Below are 21,718 nucleotides of genomic sequence, written 5' to 3'. Positions count from 1 at the left end.
GTAGGAGCGCGGGGTCAACGGGTAGGGATCGACCTGGTATTCTCTGATTGTCGTGTTCACCGAGCTCAGGTTTGTGTATGTAAGTTACGTAACAGAGCAACAGGAGAATCAAGATCAGAGTCTGATCTGGATTTTCCTTTTGCTCTGTTACATAACTTACATACACAAACCTGAGCTCGGTGAACACGACATATGGGCAACTGCGTGCATTGTTCCGTCCTATGGTGTGGTGGCACTGTAGTGTCAGGGCAGTGTTCCTGGTGCGGGGGAGTCGCGACTCAAGACCGGGCTGGAGCGGGCCAGAAATTTCAAAAGCAAAAGGGGCCTAAGGAAGTAAGGGGCAAGGGGGCTACTACTAGGCACAGGGAGCGAGGTGGTGGCTGGCCTCAGGCCTGGCACTGCAGCCAGCACGGGTTTAGGATTATCGCCTACTGCCTGACACGCGACGCTGCTCCCTGACACTAAAAGCCGCAGGACTGGGTGACTGTCCAGCGCTGATTGACAGTCTAGTTCACGGTGCGATGTGCGTCCCCTGTCTCATTCCTCTCCTTTCTTTTATTTGCTCCCCTGTGAAATGGATCCAAAAAAAAAAACACTTTTGTTGGAAATGTCGTATTTTTCTGTTATTTTATTTCCAAGGTGCAGCTTCGGGAATAAAAGGTTAAAATATGATAAAATAACTAAATAAAGTAAGACAGAGTGGTAGCAAGCTGGCCAGATTGATTTTATTAACACCCAAACACATTAGCGTCACTTTTACAGAGTTTGCCAGTGAAGCGCTATTTTTGTTTTCTTGTCTTTGTTTTTCCTGGGCTTGCACCTAGTGCACCAATCCTGGAGGTGCTGCAATGTGTGGATTGGAGAAAAGAAATGTGTACTGCGGCTCTGCGTCCAGGGATGTGGTCTTTTTTACCCTACTACTGCTTACATTTTGTAAGGATATAAGCAATGGACGTTAAAATGGGTCCATTCAGGGCCTTGTTGTCATGTCCTCAACTTTTCAGGCAAAAGCACTCACTGATTTCTGAATAGTGAGTGTAAAAGCGCTAAGCTAACCATGTTGTTCCTGCTTACATTTCACATGGTTTGCTAATTTTGCATTCCCTTTGAGTGTTTGCTTTTCCAGGATGTTGTTACTATTTTTTGTAGGCCACATATTGCTCTTGTCTAGTGCGTCATTTAAATTGAGCCACATCCAGGTGTTTATAGCCGGCAACAATTGGGTTGTAATTGAAGGTAGTGTGAGTTTTTCTCAGTGGGGCAGTATGGTTTTCAGTGGGGGAGAGGATGTGGCACTATGGCCAGAGCTGCTGAATTTGGAACTGGTGAACCAGGTTCAGCCTTAATAACCAGTCCATTAGACCACTCTCCTGAGTGAGCACAACCCATGCTAGACCTTAGAAGGCTTCGCAAGACCTTAGAAACTCTGGTGTCTTAGCACCAGCAGGCGGATCCTAGCAGTGGCAAGTGTGGTTTAACCTTCAAGGCTTGTCCACCACAATCCATACTGAAGTTCACCTCCAGTCTTGCGGGCAGGCCTATGAAGCAGCACACCCTAGAACAGTGACTGTCATTGAGGTCACAGGACCCTTGAAGGGCCAGCTCTAGGGCAGTGCAACCGGTGTGACCGCACCGGGTGCTGACTTTGGGTGGAGGCATTATGTTTGCAAGTATATTAAGATTTTAAAAGCGCTTGCTGCCTCCTTCCTGGCCTCCAGCAATTTTCGGCATCAATAAAAATGGCATGATGAATCTGGTGTTGAATGTTCTTCCTAGAGAGAGATCTGCATATTGTTTAGTGGAAGTTTTGACTTATGGAAAGGTAGCTCAGAGTGTTAATGTGCCTGCTGCAAAGAACATGTACCATGCAGATCACAAAGTGCCCATAATTTAAATAGGTCAGTGGGCTACTGCTTTTGTCAGAGAGATCCTATTGTTACTTGCAGTTAATAAGTTAAAATCCTAACATAGAACAGTGAGCTATTAATGCAAAGGGCACCACCAGTGCTAAGGCCGTCCCTGGCCTTGAGGGCAGTCTTCCTCACTGACCTGCCTGTGCCTGAGGCTGCGAGCAAGACTCCGGCTATGCTAGCAGGCTGCACCACTACCTACCAGGCCCGGTTCTAGAGGGTGGGCCAGGCCCACCAAACATGAGCCTCCTTAGCCCTCGCAGTCGCAGTGAATCTGCCACCGATGTACAACAACAATAAAAACTGTTAACTTGTGATTTACGATCCTGCTGCAGAGCAACCATTTGTCGGTTGGTAGTTCGTAAATGCAGATAAACTGAATTTTATGGGAATAGCTCAGTGGGTTACTACCTCTGTCACAGATATCCTTGTGTTACTTGCAGTTCAGAAGTTAACATAAGACAGTGACCAATGAACTGTCATAAAAAAACTGCATACAAACTTCGCTTTTTTGTGTTGTGATGTAGTTAGAACTTCTCCATTCTTTCATTATTCTAATGTTACTAATAAGAGTTTGTTTGGGCAGTTATACATTTTTATCAGTAAAGCCAACCCTGACCACTGGAGTACTCTTTAAATCCTGACTTTGTGCTTCTCCGAGTCCCGACCAAACCCCTGTAAAATATACTGCCCACCAGAATGGATGAAGTGATTTCTACACCTTGTAATCCTCATTAGCTTATGTGACATTTCGCGTAAACTGATTTTGATTTATTGTCTCTGTATAATGTGTGCTGCTGTTATGTAAAGTACTGTGACACCTTACACTGATATGAGTAGTGCTATACAACGAATGGAATGGGTATGAGAGGGGCAACGGAGAGATAAGGGGCACTAGTGGAGGGTGGCAGTGAGGGAATACCAGGAAGAGGTCATGGGGTGGGGGGAGCTACAGAGAGATGAAGGGTGTGGGTGGCAGACAGTGAGGGAGGGTGGCAGTGAGGGAGTCAGAGGAGGAGGTCCCGGGGTGGGGGGGAACTACAGAGAGCTGAGGGGCACTAGTGGAGAGTGGGAGTGAGGGAAACCGAGGTGGAGGTCATGAGGTGGGGGAACTACAGGAGAGATGAGGGGTACTAATGGAGGGTGGCAGTGAGGGAAGCCAACGAGGATGTCATGGGGCAGGGGGAACTACAGAGCGATGAGGGGCAATAGTGGAGGGTGGCAGTGAGGGAATCTTATGAGGAGGTGGGTCACAGGCTGGAAGGGAACTACACAGAGATGAGGGGCACTGGTGGGGGTGGCAGTGAGGGAATCCGAGGAGGAGGTCACGGGGTAGGGGGGGAACTACAGACAGATGAGGGGCGCTGGTGGAGGGAGCGGTGAGGGAATCTGAGTAGGTCATGGGGTGGGGGGCTACAGAGAAATGAGGGGCACTAGTGGAGGATGGAAGTGAGGGAATCTGAGGAGGAGGTCATGGGGTGGGGGGGCTACAGAGAAATGAGGGGCACTAGTGGAGGATGGCAGTGAGGGAATCCGATGAGGGGGTCATGGGGTGGGGGGAAACTACGGAGTGATGAGGGGTGCTGGTGAAGGTTGGCAGTGAGGGAATCTGAGGAGGAGGTCATGGGGTGTGGGAGCTACGGAGAGATGAGGGGCACTGGTGGAGGGTGGTAGTTAGGGTGTCTGAGGAGGAGGCCATGAGGGGGAGTGGCTACGGAGAGATGCTTTATTTTAGCACTATTTACAAAACTCAGGATATAAAAATCATTTAATGTTTGCACATTGTCTTGTACACTTTTTACTCTGAACCTTTGCACAATTGTTTGAAGTTAAGTGCGTTTTTAAATGTCTTTATGCTATTTTATATGAAGAATAAATTGTTTATATTTATATTCATGTTTTGTGCTCGACATTTCATTTTTTAGTGTTCTCTGTAGGAATGTCTATGTTTTATGACTGTGTATCTTGGTGCTCCTTAAGGTAATCATTTACTATGCTTTAAAAGTTAATACAATCCAATATAATATGTAATGAAAAATGTGTTGAAAAATACTTTTTTTTTTTGGCCTTTCTGTCTCCCAAATTTCTTGTGTGGGGGGGACAAGTTCAACCCCCCCAAACTCCCCCTAATAGTGGTTGCTCACTGCGCTTGCTCGTTACACACCATGTGGGGGCTGGTCTCACTTTTATTTCTCTCTGATTTACTACTCGTGCCTATTTTTGGTGCTCTCTGAAAGAATGTCTATGGGTACATATGACTGGGTGGGTAACCTGGTGCTCTTGAAGGTCATCATCTACTATTTACTGTGGTTTGAAAGTTGATACAATTGAATATGTAATGAAAAATGTGCTGTAAAATTCACCATTTTGGTCGGTTGTTTTCCAAAATTTTCTTGGGGGGAGAACCCCCCCAAACCCCCCTAGTAGCGGTCGGGCTCGCTCGCTGCGCTCGCTCGCTACGCGCTGGACGGAGGCTGGTCTGCAAAATTTGACGGGGGCTGGTCTGCCAAATTTTGCCAGGGCTGGTTTCAGTTCCCAGTCCGGCCCTGTTCACCAGCACCAGCGCCGTGAGGGCAACGGCTGCAGCTGGTGACTACATCACCCAGCTGCCACAGGGACCGGCGCACCAGTGACGCCATCGACGCGCCCAGAGGCGCCTTAAGTGAAGGGAGCGCCGAACGCTCTGGGGGCTCACAGGTTCTCCTACCTGATCACGCTGTGAGGGCAACGGCTTCACTCCTACCAGCGCCATGAGGGGAACGGCTTCACTTTCACCAGCACCAGCGCCGTGAGGGCAACGGCTTCACTTTCACCAGCGCCGTGAGGGCAACGGCTGCAGCTGGTGACTACATCACCCAGCTGCCACAGGGACCGGCGCACCAGTGACGCCATTGACGCGCCCAGAGGCGCCTTAAGTGAAGGGAGCGCCGAACGCTCTGGGGGCTCACAGGGTCTCCTACCTGATCACGCTGTGAGGGCAACGGCTTCACTCCTACCAGCGCCGTGCGGGGAACGGCTTCACTTTCACCAGCACCAGCGCTGTGAGGGCAACGGCTTCACTTTCACCACCACCAGCGCCGTGAGGGCAACGGCTGCAGCTGGTGACTACATCACCCAGCTGCCACAGGGACCGGCGCACCAGTGACGCCATCAAGGCGCCCAGAGACGCCTTAAGTGAAGGGAACGCCACCCGCCTCACGGGACGCGCTCGGGCGGTGCCGGTCTAAGCCCGGGCAAAGGGCGGGCCGTCTGTGGCCGTCCGGGAAACTCTGCCAAATTGAGCACCAAGGGCCATCTAAACTTAAGACAAATGAGCAACTCAAAAGGAACTCCCCCCCCCCCCCACCCCCCCCAAGTACCAGCGCAGCAGACCGCAATTGATAGAATGTTGTTCAAGGCTATCGGCGAAGTTTCAAATTAAATTGAGCGCACTGAGAGACGGCTTTCATTAGCCCCTCAATTGAGCCAATTTTCGTCGCCTGATACCAATATGTCGACGACCAATCATGATTTGCCTCTGGATACCCCGCTGACAATCATTACTTCTGTACAGACAACTCCCATTAGGGGCACAGATGTAAACGGCAAAGGGGTTAAGATACGAGCTGTCAAGAAAAAGGGGAACAGTAAGAGGCAACCTGGGTATAAAAAGACCAGAAATCGTCTGGTTTCTAACCACCCAGATGTTGTAGTTGCAGAAATAGTAGGGACCAAGTATTGGATACACAGGTACCCCCTGGGTGGGTGTCCCATATCATCAGTGACCTACAATCATATTTTGAGCAACTTATCAATGCTCAGACGAAACAAATTCTGAGTAGGTTGGATAAAGTCGTTTCTCTAGTGAAGCTAAGGGGGGGAGGGGTAGGCAACACTCTCTTACCACCATTTGGTCGCAGAGTCAATGAGTACAAACCCATTGACTGCACAAATAACTAAAACTACGGAAGAAGAGCAGCCTAATAAAAATACGCCTACCACCCCATTGGATAATTCCGTAGCAGGGCCCTCTAATGTTAACATAAGACCATCATTATTGCCAATCCCGAACCACTCACATAGCGATAGAACACACACAAGCCCTCTTTTGAACATAGCCTCTGCAAACCTGGTGCTACCGCACAATTTGTTGGGCCCGCCCCAACCTAGAGAAACACCTTCTATTAAACCCGTTAATAACGGGTCTTGTATAAATATACCCCCAGAGGCGGCCCCATATGTCATCATACTCACGGGGGTCCCAGAGTTAAAACCTGGTTATACAGAATTGCATGATGAGCTTAAAAACAAAGTCACGCATTGGCTGAATAAGAACAGGCCATTGCCGAGGGACGTACAGGGGGAAATTTTGCATGTAGGAAGGGTAAGGTGGCTAGGGAATAGGCAAAAGAATGCAGTAGGCGACTGTGTGGTGGTAAATTTTAGGGACTACAGAATAGTCGATCACATACTAAGTTGGGGCCCGGTTGATCACTGTAGTAACATTAGCTCTTTACCTTTGGGGTCCTTCTATGTTAATGGAAGAAGTACTCTGTTTGAAAACTGGGCCCATCAAGACACAGATGAGCGTTCTTGGGGTGGCAAGGATTTTTATGGAACAAAGTCATATGCTCTCCCGGGGAACCAAGGTAGATTAGCCCTGAGGAACAGGTTTGATCCCCTTACGTCCCTGGAGGAGTTGGACTGACTGCAAGGGGCGAAAGATTATGTTGAGCAAACTCTCGTAGAGCTGAATATTGCTCAAATTACCTCCACAACTATGGCCCCTTGTCACCCTAAGACGAGTAAAATCTGCACTGATTACCCAATTGGGGGGAGGATCCCAGATACAATAATTGTAACTGAATGCACAACAGGAAATATGTTGGGTAGTTCTGCATGCTTACAGGAGGACAAGATTACTGAGGTAGTAGCCCATGTGTCCCCAAAATTACAGTACCCACAAGCTGTTCAGGCTATGCGAGCGATCAATATAGACGTAAGCACTGGAGTATCTGACCACACTACCTATAATAACCTTGGCCCAAAAGGGAGACAAATACAAGAGGGGATTGAAATGGTTTCATGGAATATAGCTGGGTTGTTCTCCAAATTTCATAATCAGGAGAGGAGGCAATATATCACCAGATTTCATGTAATTTGTGTGCAGGAAACTTGGGTGGTGGACCACAATCCCTTTCATTTAGCAGGGTACAAGTTTTTCTCTGTGCCCGCACAGAAATTGGCCCCGGGAAGAGCAACGGGAGGGGTAATTATTTATGTGGATTTGCAGCTAGAAGGAGTGTGGACCGATTTAAATTGGAACTCAGCTAACACACAAGCTATTGGGTTTCATGCAAGCAGGCTAAATGTCATCCTGATTAATGTATATAATGCCATAGCAGGGAGTGGGAAGGGGCGAATAATATTTGACCTGGATAATTGCCTGACTCGAGAGTTGGATCAAAGAAAGACAGCTATGGCCCCGTGTGTGGTTTTGGTGGGAGACCTAAACTGTCACCTGCGCCCCAATTTAAGATCGCTGGAGGGTGTTAGGTCTGGTTGCACATTGGCAAAAGGGCCGCTTTTTGAACACACCCCGGAAGGGCTGGAGTTAGAGAGGGTTCTGAAAAATCACGCGCTAAGGCACACATTAGACCCGGTGGGTTCCAAAGATGGCTGTGAGGTCACTCCAACATTTAAGGGAAGAGGGTATTGCTCCATTATAGATTATATAGCTGTCTCTTATCTATTCCGGGACTGGATAAATGAGGCAGACATTGACTGGAGCATATTTAGTGACCATAACCCATTAGTATTGAAGATTAAGAACTGGTCTTCCCGTAACATAAAGAAAAGGGTCAAGGCAACTAGCACAGTGAGGGCAACCGATCAGGGGAGATGCCTCAGATGGGCAAAAGTGGATGGGGATGCCTTCTATAGATCCTTAATGGAGAAAGGCAAAGAGATGATTGGGGTGTGCCTAGATCCCTCAATGGAGGGACCTGTCGTGGTTAAAGCTTTTGAGTCCGTGGCACACCTCATAGATGGCCTATTAAAATCAACCTCGAAAGTGGAAGTCAAATCCTCCCCCAGATGGTTTAACAAAAACTGCTCCCGGGCTCACAAAGAGTTAAAAGAATGTCTAAAAATAGTCCCAAGAGATAAGACGCGTATTGTACAGTGCAGGATCGCATATAAAAAAGCAATCAAACAAAGGAAACTGGCACTCCAATTACAGGCATGGGAAGACCTACGGGATGCAGCAGATAGAAGAGATTCAAGTGCATTCTGGAAAATAATACATAAACCTTGTTTCCAGGATACGGCTGCCCCAGTAATTGGTACAACCATCCTCCCGGAGCAATGGTCTGACCACTTTGAATTACTGTATAATCATTCAATAGAGAACAATAGGGGTGATGGGAGACTCTGCCCATGGGTGACTAAAATCGAATTCACATTGGAGGAAATGGTAGTGGGCATTCAAGGGTTGACACAAAATAAAGCCCCAGGCCCAGATGGAATTCCCCCAGATCTTTATTTAAGTAGGGTTGACCTCTGGGCCCCAATCCTAACAAGGGTAATAAACACAGCGATTGCAACGGGCATCCCACGATCCTGGTCCGAGGCTATAATAGTCCCAATTTTCAAAAAAGGATGATCCGCAGTGTTACCGACCCATATCCCTAATTGACGTGACGGCCAAAGTCCTGGGGCGAGTAGTTTTAAATCGCCTATTAGACTGGGCTGAAGAACACCAAATAATTACGGACTTGCAATATGGGTTCAGGACCGGAAAATCAACTACAGACCAGTGCCTGAATCTTTATTTATTAGTGGCTAAATACAACCTTGCAAGTGATCAGGCTGTATATCTGGGGTTCATGGATCTCTCAGCCGCTTTCGATCATGTCAATAGGGAAAAGCTCTGGGATCTGATGATCAGACTAGGGGTAGATCAGGGCCTAGTTAACATCTTAAGAGCACTCCACTGGAACACCTCTGCTAAAGTGCGTTTTAATCTGGAGGGTGATACTACGGCACCCTTCCCTTGCACCAGCGGGGTGAGACAAGGATGCATCCTGGCCCCGTTCCTGTTCTCATTGTACATAAATGAGTTAGAACAGGCACTATGTAAACTGAATGCAGATACCCCTAGAATAGGCTCCCGACCGGTCCCCGTGTTGTTGTATGCAGACGATGCGGTACTCTTAGCCCGCACACCCAAAGGTTTGCAGAGTTTGTTAGATGGGTTTGTCAGCTTTATGTCCAGTTTAGATCTATCGGCTAACCTAACTATGTCTTATGTACTGCTGGCTGGATCTAAACCTTGTAAAATGTTCTTATATAAAATAGGCACACACAAAATGGAACAGGCTAAGACCTTTCCCTATCTGGGTTTACTTTTTGATGGGCTTTTACATTTTAAACTTTTAATTGAAGAGCGGAACTCAAAATTAGTGGCATCCACAGGGGCCATAATGAGCTACGGGCGTAGGCTGGGCAGGTGGTCTCCAGAACAGGTTATGCACCTATACGGCTCAATCTACTGCCCCAAAGTAATATATGGGGCTGAAGTTTGGGGCTTTGCATGTACCCAACAAATACAGACTGAGGAGAACAAATTCCTGAGAAAGATCCTCCAAATTTCACAAAGTACATCGGCCCACATTACTCATGCTGAATTGGGAAGGGTACACATGGAGCATCTGATTAAGGTCAGACCTCTTATGGCTTGGCTAAGAATTTGGTCCAATATGGAGGCAGGTTTGAGCAGACAAATAATTAGAGACTGTATGGACAGAGACAAGGGAATGTGCATTCCATGGCTGAATTATGTAAGGTCTGCTCTGGAGGGATTAGGTTGTAAGGACCTCTTTTTTAACCCAACAACAATAATCCCCGAGGACAAATTTAGAATTAAAAGAATTTTTTACGCAAAAGAGATTGCACGTAGAGCGGCTCTTGAAGAAAGCAAGCCCACAGTCCGTGCCTACAGCATGGTAAAGACAGTAAAAGGAACCGTACCTCGCTCTTATGCACAATGCACAGGATAGGTTTTTAATCACCCGATTTAGGCTCAACCTTTTACATCACTTGTTGGCTGACCCACTTGGTTTTACTGTTACAGTTGAGCAGAAGGGGTACCTGCGGCTGCGACAATAGGTCTCCGCAGGATACCTTCACTTTGTTTTATTATGACCTTTTTACTCGGCACCCAGACGTAGCTTTTTACTAAGGATTTTAAAACAAATGAAGTTTAGACACGCCAAGGTTGCTCTTTTATACTTACAAAGGTCTGAGAACCCACTGACATTGGCTTGCACCATGAATTTTATTAAAGTTGCAATAAGACTTAGGAACACTAGGAGGCAATATTGAATGAATTGATGATAAATGTACCTTGTGAAGCCTAATGTAATTGAAATGCACTGAAATGATGTTTTTTAAATGTATTACTGTACTTTTATGATATTTTTTAAATATCGAATAAAGGATTTGAAATGAACTGCACTAAATTTAATTTTATTTAATTATAGCCATTTTATGAAAGTTATACAATTTAGATTTTTTTTATTATTATCGGGATTTGATAATGTGACTTTGTAGCTTTTTATTCTTTTTTTATCGTTTAGGCACTTAGAATATTTTCACCAAATCTTGGACTACTAATCGCTAACCTTCCTATGGTTAATGAGCTCAAGTCATTTGTTGCAAAGTATGTGCATATACATAAACAGACAATAAACACAGAAATAGTCGAGCAAAAATATACACAATTAGGAAATCGATAAAATAGGATTTTTTTTTTCTCATTATTTTCAATTTCCTTTTCCTTTAGTATGGCTATTGTTCATTCATAAGTTTTGTAAAAGCTGAAACTTTGAATACCCTGTTCCCAAAGCCAGCTGCACATATAAACTCAGGTTACATGCAGAAATGCTTTGATTTAGGAGTGCAATGAATTGAAGAATTTGAACTTACACACCATTACCTATGGATAATACTTCATTTGAATTGTGTTACTCTTGGGTAAATCTTATTCCATGGATGGACAGTGGAAATTCCCTGAAAGGTTTGGAATCACAACCTCAAGAGCTTGTGAGTACTCACTTTTTCAAACCGATCCTACCCTGAATGCCGTCAGAGATTTACTCCTTTCAATGGCAGTCATGGGCTTAGGTACACTGCCAACATTGCTAGGGATGCAGTAAGATACGTTTTGGCACAGAAGAGAAGGTTTCTTAGTGGAGAAACAAAATATGTAATGTTACAGATGTGATTGCACTTCTCACTTCCACAAGTATGGGAACCAGTAACTATCACAGGTTTTCAGGAGACATCTTTGCATGTATTTGTGTAATTCTGCATCTATTCAAGGGTATGAACCAGAAGGTGCAGATTAACAAATATTTTTGTGGAACTGACCGTGAAAATGTTTTTGTGCCAACCTGATCTGGTTATTCTATCCATGATGTTGCTGGTAATTCATTTGTTGCAGTAACATCGACCGTGAGTTTGGGGAAGATGAACGTGAAGCAATGGAACTTGCTGGTGGGGATGATAGCGACGACGATGATGATGACTCTTCATCACACCGCCTTTGGGTTGACCGATTTACACCGAGACACTACACAGATCTGCTAAGTGATGACGTAAGCAGTCCCTTAATTTCCCTCCGCCACTTGCACCTAATCGAAACTCATAAAATGTAAGATGTTCTCAATGATCAGAATACTCTAGTTAATTGTGCATGACCTTGTATATATGTAAAGTCCAACTTAAATACCTAGTTGTCTGTACGTGAAGTAACGTTCTTGAAAGGTGCCTAATGGGGTAGTTGCTCTCTGTCAAAATGCCTCCTTCACTTGAGCCGATTGCTAATCCCAATAGCCTCTATTGGATTGAACCCCCAACCTAGAAAAGTTCTAAAACTTTCTAAATTAAAGATTCATTAGATGTGTTTATGTACAGTGGGTCGTAGTAGTGATTAATTTGCATATTCATTGGTCATAATGAAAATTTGGAAAACAAATAAGGAAGGGTCCAAGGGAATATTTAGAGACCCAAACAGACTCAGTCCCCTATTCAGTAATCAATAACACAAAAAAAGTCTGATGGTCTGTGTGTTGAAGAAAGACAACAGAAAAGACAAATGTAAAAAGTGAGAGAGAAACATTAAAGTGCTAATTGGCTATAGAGGATTTCCATCAATAACCAGTGATTGGTCAGTATCATCATCTGGATATCCAACCTTCCCACCACAATGAACCTCTCCAACAGGGGGTATTACGTGTGGTATAGGTGTCAACCAGAGCACCTGAATGTAACCCGGGAAGGGGGAAAAAGAAGACAGCAAAGTCACTGGCTTAGTCAGAATGTGTAGATGTATACCGAAAATGATATATGAACAGTGCAGTGCAAACAAGTGAAGGTATTAAAAAAGGATTTAGAGGAGGGAGGAGCCTAGCGCGCAACCAAGATGGCCGCGTAGGTGCGAGGCTCCCGAGGACCTCCGCGACCTCCTGCATAAATCCTGACAGAATCCTGTCCCAGATGAGGGGACTGTATTTGTGAGCCCGAGCAGAGGTGACGCCCGTTTTCCGTTTTTCAATCGGACCTTGGACACCGTCAGGAGCATCGATTGAGGTTTGCGGCCTTCTCCACGCCGGCCCCCCGTACTGGAGTTGTGGGGCGATCCGGACACAAAGTGAACAACAGCGGCGTGCAAGGCTCGGTGACTCGCGTACCCCGCACTTTCACTTTCGCTTTTGCGCCCTCCTTGCTGCGAGGTTGGGTTGCGGGGCGGTGTGCGGTGGTGTGGTCTCGCCGGGGTGCCCCGCCGGTCCGCCAGCTGCGGTCCGTCCTGCGGAGCGGTGGTCGCTCCCCCCTGGACCCCCTGAACTGGATTGTCGGCCCCCCGTTTCTTGAGGAGATTGACTCGTCTTGGGGATTTAAACTATGTCCACGAAACAAGATGGCGATCGGGCTAAGATAAAATCGACCCGCCGTGGCGCGGCCCAGCAATCCAACAGTATGGACCGCTACACCCTCCAGAAGGGATCCCCAGAGGCGCCGCGTAAGTCCCCTACGGGCCCGACCGAGGCTTCCGCTCTTCCCACGGACCTGACCCTCCGAGACGTCATGGGTGCCATCGCCGAGATGAAGGCCTCGGTGGACCAGCGCTTCGACACTCTGGCGCAGAAGATTGACTCGGTCCTCGTGGACGTGGGCCTCGTGAGGGCTGATTTGTCTAAAACCAACGACCGGGTCGACTCTTTGGCCCACTCTACCACGGGCCTCACAACGGACGTAGCGGCCCTCCAACAGGAGGTGCGCAGGCTTGGCCAGGCGAGCGCCCTGATGAATCGTCGGCTGGAGGATTCCGAGGGTCGGGCCCGGAGGAACAACGTCCGCATTATCGGGGTGCCGGAGGGACGCGAGGCGGAGGCAGCGGATCTATTTGTCGAGGACCTGGTTCTCACCCATCTCCAGCCTCGGGGGCTGAGTAAATTCTTTGCGGTGGAGCGTGCCCACAGGGTCCCCGGGGGTAGGCCTAAGGTTGGAGCCCCTCCGAGGCCTCTCATCGCCCGGATCTTCAATTTTCGGGACAGAGACGCTATCCTACAGACTTCCAGGCTACAAGGGCCGGTCAAACTTGACAATATGGACATCAATTTCTATCCTGACTTCACTCCGGCAGTTCAAAAACAGAGACTGAGCTTTCTTGGTGTTAAACGTCGCCTAAGGGACCTGAATCTCAAATATGCGATGCTTTTCCCAGCTAAGCTGAGAGTGGAGGTGGATGGCCGCACGCACTTTTTTGATCGACCCGAAGTGGCCAGGGACTGGCTAGACACTTTGCCCGGAGATCGGGACCGGGGGGGTGGGGGGGGGGTGCGGTTGGTGGGGAGGGCCCGCCGGATCAGGACTGAGGGACTAATGGTAGGCCTTGCTCTGGACTGCGTTGTTGTCACTATTGACTGTTAGGGTAAGTTTCCCTCCTGTGGAGGTCGTGTGGGGTCTCTTGGGGGATCTCCCTCCTCCTCTGGGGGACTAGTTAGTTTTCTTATCTATGGGGCGACAGGCACACTGCACTTTGGGGGGGCTGTTTGGGCTCATGCAGGGGTGCAGGGTGGGGGGAGTTCTGTTGGGTTGGGTTGGGTGGGTTGGGGTGGGGTGTGGTTCGTTTCTACCGCAAGGCAAACCCGTTATTGTATTGTTGTTTTTGAGATGCTCTGGGGGGGACAAATGATGGCTTTGTTATGTGATGGGGGGTAGGGATTTGACGTTGTTGTCCTGGAATGTTAACGGACTGGGTGATAGGATCAAGCGGGGTGTGGTCCTGCAGTATTTGAAACGGATTTCGCCTGATGTGGTCTTTCTGCAAGAGACACACCTTATTGGTAACTCCTTTTGTGCCATGAATCGTCGTGGCTTTCGCTTGGTGGCCCACTCGGGCTTCACATCGGGCTCGCGGGGGGTGGGCATCATGGTCAAGACCTCGCTCCCGCTAGAAATAGACGAGGTGCGCCATGATGAGAGGGGACGCTACACTGTCTTGGTGGGGAGGATGGAGGGCAGGGTAGTTGTCTTTGTCTCTGTGTACGTCCCACCGGGGCTACAGTCCACCACCTTTGCAGATCTGGGACGCCTCCTTCTTGACCTCCCGGGGGGGCTTCTGGTGGTTGGGGGGGACTTCAATGCGGTGGCTTCTGGGACTATGGATCGTCATCCCCCTAGGGACCTCCCCCGGGCACAGGCGTGGTTAGCGGGCCTTTTGGACACATTGGGATTGGTGGACTGCTGGCGTTTAAAGCATCCCACCCAGCTGCAGTACACCTTCCATTCGGGTGCCCATGGGAGCCTCTCGCGGCTTGATTATGTCCTTGTCCCCGCGGCCTATGCTGGGAGGGTGGGAGAGGTGCGCCATCTGGCACGGGGTATTTCAGATCATTCCCCGCTCCTGTTGCACTTGGGTGTCTTCCCGAGGGGAGAGGGAAGGGTAGCCCCAATCAATGCTTGGTACCTGCGTGACCCCACTATTCGCGCTGACCTAATTAAGTCATTGCAACGGTATTTTGAGGAGAATGTGGGGTCCGTTCCGTCGGCTATCTCCCTGTGGGAAGCCTTTAAAACAGTTCTCAGAGGGGAGGCCCTCTCCTTTATCTCCCATGCCCGCAGACGCGCACAGGAGGAGGTGACCCGGGTGGAGGCCGAAATTACTGAATTGGAGGGCGATCTGGGGAGTGGGGTGACTGACGCGGCGCTGCATGTTCTACACCTTAAACAGGCGGCCTATAGGGCCCTCGTCACGGAGGCGGCCAGGGGCCTTAGCAGAGAGCAACAGGGGCGACTGTATGATGTGGGTGATAAGGCTGGCAAATTGATTGCGTGGTTGGATAAGAAGGAGAGAGCTAGTCGTGTGGTCCCGCTGATTGAGAGGATGGATGGTGTACGAATTACTGAGCCGGAAGGCATTGTTTCTTGCTTCGCGGATTATTTCCGCGAGGTATATTCTCCGGTCTCTCCCTGCTCGGAGGAGGACTCCCATGCCCTGCTGCGGGACATCGCGCTGCCCTCGCTTTCAGTGGAGGACAGGGATTCGTTGGATGCCGCTCCCACCTCGGATGAAATCGCCCTCGCCATACGCTCGGTCGCCTCGGGCAAGGCCATGGGCCCGAATGGCCTTCCTATCGAATTGTATAAGCTGCGACCGGATGTACTGGCACCTCACCTCCGTGCGATGTTCCTTGCGGCCCACTCGCGGGGCTCCCTCCCGCCAGACCAGCGTCTGGCTACCATCGTGGTCATCCACAAGGAGGGGAGACCGCGAGACCGGGTTGCATCCTATCGGCCGATCTCGCTTTTGAATGCGGAGCCTAAAATCCTCGCCAAGGTGCTTGCCAACCGGCTGGTCGGCGTGGTGGGCGATCTGGTCCACCAAGACCAGTCCGGCTTCATTCCCCATCGCAACACGGCTCTTAACTTGCGGCGCTTGCACGGGGTGCTCGCGCGTGTTCCATTCGTGCGGGAGCCGGCCATCTTGGCGTCCTTGGACGCCACCATGGCGTTTGACACGCTCGAGTGGCCGTACATCTGGGCGATGTTGGCGAAATTTGGATTTGGCCCGGGATTCATCAGCTGGGTCAAATTGTTGTACTCTGACCCATTGGCGCAGGTGGCGGTGAATGGTCGAGTCTCGGCCCCATTCGTGCTGGGACGGGGCACGCGACAGGGTTGCCCCCTGTCGCCGCTCCTGTTTGCACTGGCCTTGGAACCCCTGGCAGAGTGGCTGCGGTGGCACCCTTCTATCCGTGGTCTCCGTTGGACCCCTGAGTATGAGGACCGCGTGTCCCTCTATGCCGACGACATCCTGCTGTACTTAGCCTCCCCGCGTAAATCACTGATTGTCCTGGTCGATGTTCTGCGCTCCTTCGGCCGTAACTCAGGTCTTGTCATCAACTGGGCTAAATCCTGTATCTATGTGCTTTCCGGGAAGGCTCCTGTTCTCCCGCGGGGCTGCTCGATCCAGATTGCCTCGCAGGGGTTTCGTTACCTGGGCGTCTATATTACGCTGGACCCGGTGGCCCGCTACGAGCGGAATTTGCTTCCCCCCCTCCAGCGTTTGAAGGAGGACGTCGCGCGCTGGCGGCGCTTGCCGCTCTCACCGCTCGGCCGGGCGGCATTGTTCAAAATGATGTCCTTGCCGCGCTTTTTGTATGCTCTCCAGAACTCGATGGATCTGGTCCCGGCGCGCTACTTCCGTGAGGTGGAGAGCTTGCAGCGCCGCCTGTTCTGGGACGGGAGGCCGCGTATAGCCCTGGCAAAGTTGACGCTCCCGTGGTATGACGGGGGGATTGCCCTCCCGGATATTAAGCGGTATTACTGGGCCTCCCAATTAGCTGCAATTAATCATGGCCTTTGCGGGCCCGCCTTAAACCCGGCATTTGAAATGGACAAGATGCTCCTGCCCGGTGGCGATTATAATCGAGCGCTCTACGCTAGCGTGCCCGATTCCCGCCTTACGGGACCCACGCGTGTCATGGTGCGAGTATGGCACGCGGCCAATGCAGCTATGGGATGGAAGGACCGTTTGACCCGGGCGTCACCGTTGTATGCGTCTGAGAGGTTGGGCTCCCTATGGACCTCGAAGGGCTTCGATAGGTGGGACACGATAGGCATTAGTACAGTGGGGGACCTCTGGACGAGGGGAGGATTCAAAACATTTGAGACATTGCAGGCGGAGTTTCAGCTGCAGGGCAGTGAATACTTTCGATACCTGCAGGTCCGTCACGCTCTGGGTTCAGTCTTCCAAGACGTGGCCGCCATCCCGGAGTCCTCCCCATTGGAGGATAGAGTGCTAGATGGCCACATTCCAGACAGCACGATTTCCCTCATCTACAAGAAGTTGATTAATGACCGCTCGGGCTTACTGACTGGGCTCCGCGAGGCTTGGGTTGCCGATGGGTTGGAGCTGGACGACGAGGACTGGATTTCCGCGGTGGCCTCCCCGAAGGAGGTGGCCATCCCGGCTCGCCTTCGCTTCGTCCAGCTTAAGATACTTCACCGGGTGTATACGACGGGGCCAGGGCTTCTGCGTATGGGCTATGCCGAGGATGGACTGTGTAGGCGTGGGTGCGGTGCATTGGCGACCTTTTTACATATTCTGTGGGAATGTCCGAGGGTGGAGCGATTCTGGCGTGGTGTGCATGAGGTCCTGCGAGCGGTTACGCATGTCGTGCTGGTGCCTGAAGCAAGGAGATGCCTGCTGAATGTGTGGGAACCGACCGACTATTCGGTTCCACAGACGCGATGGGTGACGCTGGGTTATATGATCGCTAAACGTGACATCGCTCAACTGTGGGGATCCCAGAGGCCCCCGGCAGTGTCGGCCTGGAAAGAACACATGGATTGGTGCATGTTCCGAGAGAAAGTGGTGTATGTGGCGCGGGGTAAGCCTGGGGCGTGGCTGAAGGTGTGGGGCCCCTGGAACGCCTACCGCGGGGGTATTTGCGAGCCGCCATTGTTGCCTCCCGCTTCACCAGCTCCGTCCCCCTAGATGACCCCCTCCCCCAATCCCGGGCACAGTGTTTTCCCAGTCCTGGACCTATTTCCATTCCCCTCCTTCGATTTTAGTGTAGGGTTGGGGTCCCCCCATTTGAGGAGCATATGTTGTCACTCTGGTTCTCGGGTTGCCTTGCGGGTGTGGTTTTATGTTGTTAGTGTTGTAAAAAACGAAACCGTATTGTGGGCTCAGTGTCATGTGGCCCACGTTGTTGATACCTCCTACTAGCGTCTCTGTAACGCCAAGTGCCTTATTGTATATATGTCACTAATTGCTGTCACTTTAGCGGCCGGCCAGAAGGTTGTAGGCCCATACCTGTATATATTTGAGATTGGAATAAACGGTTTCAAAAAAAAAAAAAAAAAAAAAAAAAAAGGATTTAGAGGAAAGAGGAAGTTTAATTCAGAATATTCCTACTAATCCTTGGGTTAAAAAATGGTGCAGAAACAGCTTTTAACAAATAGGCTGTATAACAATATGGTCGACATGTTTCAGCCTGCTTGACCCCATGCACTGCTCATATATCATTTTCGGTATACATCTACACATTCTGACTAAGCCAGTGACTTTGCTGTCTTCTTTTTCCCCCTTCCCGGGTTACATTCAGGTGCTCTGGTTGACACCTATACCACACGTATAGAGGTTCATTGTGGTGGGAAGGTTGGATATCCAGATGATGATACTGACCAATCACTGGTTATTGATGGAAATCCTCTATAGCCAATTAGCACTTTAATGTTTCTCTCTCACTTTTTACATTTGTCTTTTCTGTTGTCTTTCTTCAACACACAGACCATCAGACTTTTTTTGTGTCATAATGAAAATTTGCCAGTATGCTGCCATTGAACCTGTCGTGAGTATCTGTCTCCATGGTTTAAAGTCCATGCACCAGAGCCCACATGAGTTGATAAGACATTTGACACATCCATGTACTTGAGCCTGCACATTTAGTAGATATTTATTGTAATAAATGTAATGGAACAGTGGTAAGCAGAAGAATTTGCTATGTTCAAACCAATTCCTACACTCATTAGGCTTTGCACCTTTATGCTGCTCAGGATGTCTCTGCTTCAGCTGGAGAAAGACCTACTGCTGTCCCTATACCCAAGTCAGGATCACTGCTGGTGCTGCTCAATCGCTCTGTGGCTTTCAACATCAGATTCTAAGCCGGTCCTCCAGAGTGTCTTGTTTAGCAAGGGGAACTTGTCCTGTAAACAGGTGTTCATCTGCAGTGTGGTTAGGTGAAGGATTATGCCATCTTCAGCTGCCTTTTTTTTTCTTTATAACCAAGTTTATTTTGTTTATATGGTGGCGCAATCCAACATTACAGGCAGAAAAGGCGGAGCATTCAGAGTCATAACAGTACAGAAAATGACCTTGCCCAAAATCAATCTGTTCATGAGGACAAATCACGGTACGACCACCACTTCACCCATCTTAGGGAGTGTGCGCCTCCATACAGTTGGCCAAGGAGCCCCATAAACCCCATCAAGTGAAGTTCCAAGTGGTAGGCAGTGTCCTCCCAGCCACCAGTAAACCAGTCGTTGACGGCCACCTATTGTGCTGCCAGATAGTACACATAGACATCCGACACCCCCAGACCTCTGTCAGGGTGATTTGCGTGCCAAGTTGAATGCCACTCCAGCCCAAATGAAGGTGGTGAGTTTGGAAGTCAAGAGATCGGAACCACCCCCATGATATGGGAAATTTGCAAGGTCATATAGATACCGGGGGAGGCACATCATCTTGAAGAGTGCAGTGCTTCCCATGAAATTGAGTGGGAGGTGTTCAAGCAGTGCAGGTCCTATCAAGGGTGTGATGAAGCATGTCATGCACTACATACAGGGGATAGGCACAGGGAACAAACTGAAAGCAAGAACAGATGGAAGAGAGAAGGAATGGTGGATGTTAACAGCATGGTATAATAACCTACCGAACATTACATGATCTTCTTCTTTTGAATGATATTAGTTCATAGAACCAGTGTTTGAAGTTTGTTGGTGGTCCTACGTTAACTTTACTTTAGGCCATCCTATATTCCATCCCTTAATCCTAGCACCTTTAGAGGAACTTTGTTGGAATTCTTGAAACCCTCTTATATGAATGCACATTCACCAGACAAAATGTCACCAGAATCTCTCATGGTTCCACTGCCAGGCAACACCTACTGACCATCCAGTCATATATAATGGTGTCTCCTTGCCTCAAATTTAATTTCAAGGCACATGAACCATTTCATCATTAGCTAGGCACATCACAAAACCCCAATCCGGGAGCAGGGTTTACTGAAGTTCCGCTTGAATCCTCACCTATTAACCCAGTTCTCAAGGACAGTTTTTCTACTAACGAAATATATTTTCATGGTCCACTCCTTTCGCTTGACCTTTTCTGCATTGCACTCTTATTCACAAATACATTGTCATGCTCCCCTTTTCTCACGGTTGAGCCCAGTGAGAACAATACCTAGAGCCAGCCTTTTATTATTAAGTATCTCAAAAGATGTTTTTCTTTTGGGTTTTTTGACTGTCATATGGTAGGCCCACTAGAGGCCAAAGATACTTCCTTCATCATGAACCTGCCTTCTTAAGCCAGTTGAATTGTCTGTTTTCTGTAAACCTGTTGATGCACTTCGGATTCCCATTACTCTTTCATTGGTAAAATGCTGTCTTGATGTGTGCTATCCTACTGTCTTGTAAGAACGAAGTTGTTCCAGTCAATAAAATTGCAGCCCGCTGTCATTGACCATTTGATTGCCGGAACCTCCTCTTACAAAGACTCTTCTAAAGAACCGCAATGATCTCCTCGGTGGCAGGTTTAGTTGCAAACCTAATTTGAACCTATCGCTGTAATAGTAGATAAGGATTAGTGTGCATTATGTGCTGAACAGTAGTATACTCAAACACCCTATAAACCCTCTGCCAAGAGTTTGCTGTGGACCTTCTGGCAGCTTGCAAGAGTACATATGTGCCTTCTGTCATAGCTGCAGCTTTGACCATTTAACACTCCTTCATGAATATCTCAGCATGCGGTCCATGGTGGATCATCAAAAGGCCATTCTTAACCTTTGTTGGTGCTAACAAGTCACTTGCGAGCAGGGTTCCAGAATGATATCTGCTTCATCTGTGAAATGTTTACCACCTTGTTGTTAGTGTGTAGAGCTATGCTGTTTGAACAGGGCTACATTGAGTGCTGACTGTTGTGTTCATTTCGTCCCACAGCCTATCACTCGGCCAAGCTTGTGAAGGGATTGGACCTGCACACAGTACAGTGGAATCTCAGGTTGAGAGCAGGGCAGATAGGCACAGGAGCCAAGCAGCTGACTGCATGGTGTGTCTAAGTGGCTTTCTGCTGCCATTCCAGCCATCATGGTCCTCAAAAGGGCAATGTGCTGTTTTTCTGTTACCCATAATTGCGGTTCCTCTCCTTTCTTATTCCATTTGGAATTAAATAGTGCTGAGACTTAGGAGGCAGAAACTGAGACAGACTGCACAAAGATACAGTACAAATATTCTGTGTGCATGTCTGTGTTTGAATACATTAGCACATTAAAGCCATATATATTTACTTTTTTGTTTGAAAATCAAACAATGTTCATTGATCAGAACTTTTCCTAAAACCATATTCCTCAAAACACAAATTGCACCTTGCAAGGTTAACCCAGTTACGATACCTCCTGACCCATTAAACTTTCCAGGGGGCTGTCTGTTCTTATCTGGTTAGCTCAGGCATAAAACAAATCCTACGCTGTTGTGCCAGA

At 48.7% G+C, this 21,718-nt stretch overlaps 1 protein-coding gene across 1 annotated transcript in view; it reads left to right on the top strand.

The window, feature by feature from the left end:
- The window catches only part of CHTF18 (chromosome transmission fidelity factor 18), a 488,876-nt gene that overhangs the window by 91,103 nt on the left and 376,055 nt on the right, over window positions 1-21,718 (top strand). Inside the window, exon 7 of the mRNA XM_085629346.1 lies at window positions 11,395-11,548. Within this exon, the coding sequence (XP_085485472.1) occupies window positions 11,395-11,548 (154 nt within the window). The remainder of the gene's footprint in view (window positions 1-11,394; window positions 11,549-21,718) is intronic.

Source organism: Triturus cristatus, chromosome 10 (genome assembly GCF_964204655.1).
Source record: "Triturus cristatus chromosome 10, aTriCri1.1, whole genome shotgun sequence".
In the NCBI taxonomy this organism is placed as follows: domain Eukaryota; kingdom Metazoa; phylum Chordata; class Amphibia; order Caudata; family Salamandridae; genus Triturus; species Triturus cristatus.
Note: the sequence above shows the minus strand (reverse complement) of the source record. Positions and strands in the feature narration are given on the sequence as shown.